Consider the following 1,037-nt stretch of genomic DNA (forward strand, 5'->3'; position numbering starts at 1 on the left):
GTGCCCCATCCCCATCCCCAGGATGTCCCCTCGGGGCAGTTCCCCATCCCCAGAACACATCGTCCCCTCGGGGCAGTGCCCTCCGCTGTGCCCGGGCTCTGCCCTGACTCTGCCCCGTCTGCCAGGTTATTTTGGGTACAGGAACGTGACCAAGATCCCGGCTGGGGCCACCAACATCAAGGTGACAGACAAGAGCCGCAACTACCTAGGTAGGACACGCCGTGTGCGTGGCGCGGCACGGCGCCGGGCGGCGCGGGGGGGGTCAGCCTTGCCGTGCCGTGCCGAGCCGAGCCGAGCGGGACGTTGGCGCTCGCTCGCTCGGACGCTTTGTTTGGAGCGGCGCGAGGTCAATGAACTCGGCAGAGCTCGGGGCGCTTTTCCAGGAGCTGCGGACGTGGGTTTCGGGAAGGGCCGTGCGGAGGGCCTGGGTCAGGCACCCTGGGACCAGGACCCCGTGTCCCCGCGTCCCCACGGCCCCGGGCCGCCCTCCCCGTGCGGCCCCGTCCCCGTCCTCCCGCTGGCCCCGGGGACGCGGGGGGTTTTGCACACCAGGGTTTGGCTCCGGCTTGGGAGCGAAGCCAAGTCTTGCAAGAAAGCAGATTTCTCCYGAGCCACAAACGCTGCTTTCCCAGCCAGCGCTGCCCTCCCTGCTGCGGGCGGAGGCCTCCAGCGGGGACCCAGGCGTCCGGGCTGCAGACCCCCCCCCCCGGCCCCGCTGGGTCCCCGACGCTCCCTCCCCGCAGCTCTGATGACCAGCGACGGGCACTACGTGCTCAACGGGGACTGGTCCATCGCCTGGCCCGGGGCGTACGAGGCCGCCGGCACCCGGCTGCTCTACGCCCGCGCCGCCGACGGCACGGAGAACCTGGAGGCGGCAGGGCCCACGGCCGAGGACCTCTACGTGATGGTGAGCGCCGGGGGCTGCCGTGCCCTCGGGGGGGGGGGGAGGCCCCGCTCCATCCCCTTAACTCTGCCCCTGCCCGCCCAGGTGCTGCTGCAGGAGCCCAACCCCGGCATCGAGTACGAGTTCTGGCTGC

At 71.6% G+C, this 1,037-nt stretch overlaps 1 protein-coding gene across 1 annotated transcript in view; it reads left to right on the forward strand.

Moving 5' to 3' along the window:
- Positions 1–1,037, forward strand: part of ADAMTSL5 (ADAMTS like 5) — a 6,530-nt gene that overhangs the window by 4,421 nt on the left and 1,072 nt on the right. Inside the window, exons 8-10 of the mRNA XM_026064744.1 lie at positions 126–209; positions 744–907; positions 989–1,035. Coding sequence (XP_025920529.1) covers positions 126–209; positions 744–907; positions 989–1,035 — 295 coding nt within the window. The remainder of the gene's footprint in view (positions 1–125; positions 210–743; positions 908–988; positions 1,036–1,037) is intronic.

Source organism: Apteryx rowi, unplaced genomic scaffold (genome assembly GCF_003343035.1).
Source record: "Apteryx rowi isolate R43461 unplaced genomic scaffold, aptRow1 scaffold_220, whole genome shotgun sequence".
Classification (NCBI taxonomy): domain Eukaryota; kingdom Metazoa; phylum Chordata; class Aves; order Apterygiformes; family Apterygidae; genus Apteryx; species Apteryx rowi.